This window comes from Sinocyclocheilus grahami, unplaced genomic scaffold, assembly GCF_001515645.1.
Source record: "Sinocyclocheilus grahami isolate Dianchi unplaced genomic scaffold, SAMN03320097.WGS_v1.1 scaffold28.1, whole genome shotgun sequence".
Classification (NCBI taxonomy): domain Eukaryota; kingdom Metazoa; phylum Chordata; class Actinopteri; order Cypriniformes; family Cyprinidae; genus Sinocyclocheilus; species Sinocyclocheilus grahami.
In genome coordinates this window covers 201,545-202,940 of record NW_015505207.1, presented here as the reverse complement: position 1 = coordinate 202,940, position 1,396 = coordinate 201,545, and the positions used below count along the sequence as shown (strand labels likewise).

General features: G+C 35.7%; 1 protein-coding gene across 1 annotated transcript in view; it reads right to left on the bottom strand.

Annotated features, from left to right (window-relative positions):
- The window catches only part of LOC107568925 (cis-aconitate decarboxylase-like), a 3,953-nt gene extending 2,950 nt beyond the window's left edge, over positions 1 to 1,003 (bottom strand). Inside the window, exons 1-4 of the mRNA XM_016254924.1 lie at positions 985 to 1,003; positions 631 to 792; positions 445 to 534; positions 101 to 300 (exon numbers count right to left, since the gene is read on the bottom strand). Coding sequence (XP_016110410.1) covers positions 101 to 300; positions 445 to 534; positions 631 to 792; positions 985 to 996 — 464 coding nt within the window. The 5' untranslated portion in view covers positions 997 to 1,003. The remainder of the gene's footprint in view (positions 1 to 100; positions 301 to 444; positions 535 to 630; positions 793 to 984) is intronic.
- Positions 1,004 to 1,396: the final 393 nt, after the last annotated feature.

Genomic DNA, 1,396 nt, shown 5'->3' with positions numbered 1-1,396 from the left:
AGCTTTAAAATTAGGGCCAGTTCTTTTATTTGGTTTTATTTGACTGTTTCTATATTTCATTTAAATAGTACATAATTGTACACTTAGAAAATACTGTTACCTTTTGGGAATGTTGTGTGCCTCTTTAGAAAACCTCAGGAGTCTCCCCTGAACCTCTATGCCTACACTGAAAGCCAGCAACAGCTCCAGGCCAGAGGGTTTAACAGGCAAAGTTTCAGCCAGTGCTAGGAGAGCCGGCAACACAGCGCCGGAGGGGTGAGTGGCTGGATGCCAGGTGTCATCAAAGTCCATAGAGTGCACCTAATATATCACAGGAACACATCCCATTATCAGTCTGAGAGAATACATACGTGCCTTAAAAAAAGAAATAAGTAAACAATTGTTTTTATCACAAGTATATGTATTTACCAAAGTATCTGAACGTGATTATTTAAAATGACCTACCGCAACTCCATTAACAAAGGCAGCATAGTGAGGTGGAAGAGAAAATCCTGGTCTGCCCCAGACCTTGCTGTTTTCCAGTGCTTGCTGCCTCTAATTTATAAATGATCAAAGAAATGTTCATAAAACATAAGAGACATTAAAGAAGGACAACTGAATAATATTCCTCTATGTAAACACTATCCTCACTTGGCTGCACTGAAGTACTGTGTTAAAGACTGGGGTGCTGGTTCCAAGCAATCCCACTCCCAGCGTGTCCAGTATCATTCGCTTACTCCTCCTTATCACTTCATCTGTCAGATGAGATGTGCCCAGACAGGACACTGCTGCCCCAAAACTCTCAGTAACTCCCTGAGAAAATAATAATTACTATTTAATTATAATATTTTGCATAGTCTATCAATAGCACAAATACATGTTGGATACATTTGAATTTTAAATGTAGCAAAAGAAGAAATATATGTGTAAAAAATAGCTGGATGAATTAACTAGCATTGTTTTATCTGCAAAGAAATACTACAAGAAATAAATGATTAGACGTACCTTTCTGATCATTGTGTGAGGTCTGAATCCTACTGTGAGCTCAGAGTGGTAACGTTCGCCTTATATACTATGTTCCTATAAGCAAAACTCGCCAACCAACAACTTTCCAAGGTTACTTAACCACAATAGCATGAAGAGCATTGTTTCACAATTTGCAACAACCTCATGGCATTAAATCACAGTTCACGTTTTGCACAAGAATGTGGCTAATTTTCAAGCATACTGTATGTTTAGATTTTACAATATATTTCAACAAAATAAAATAGTAATAAAAAATAAGCCTAAAACATAAGACCAACAAATAAATAATAACAATTATTATTATAATAATTATTGCTATTATTCCAGAAATTGTCTTACACATTCACACATTAACATTTATTACATCATTGTCCATACATTAGAAAAATAT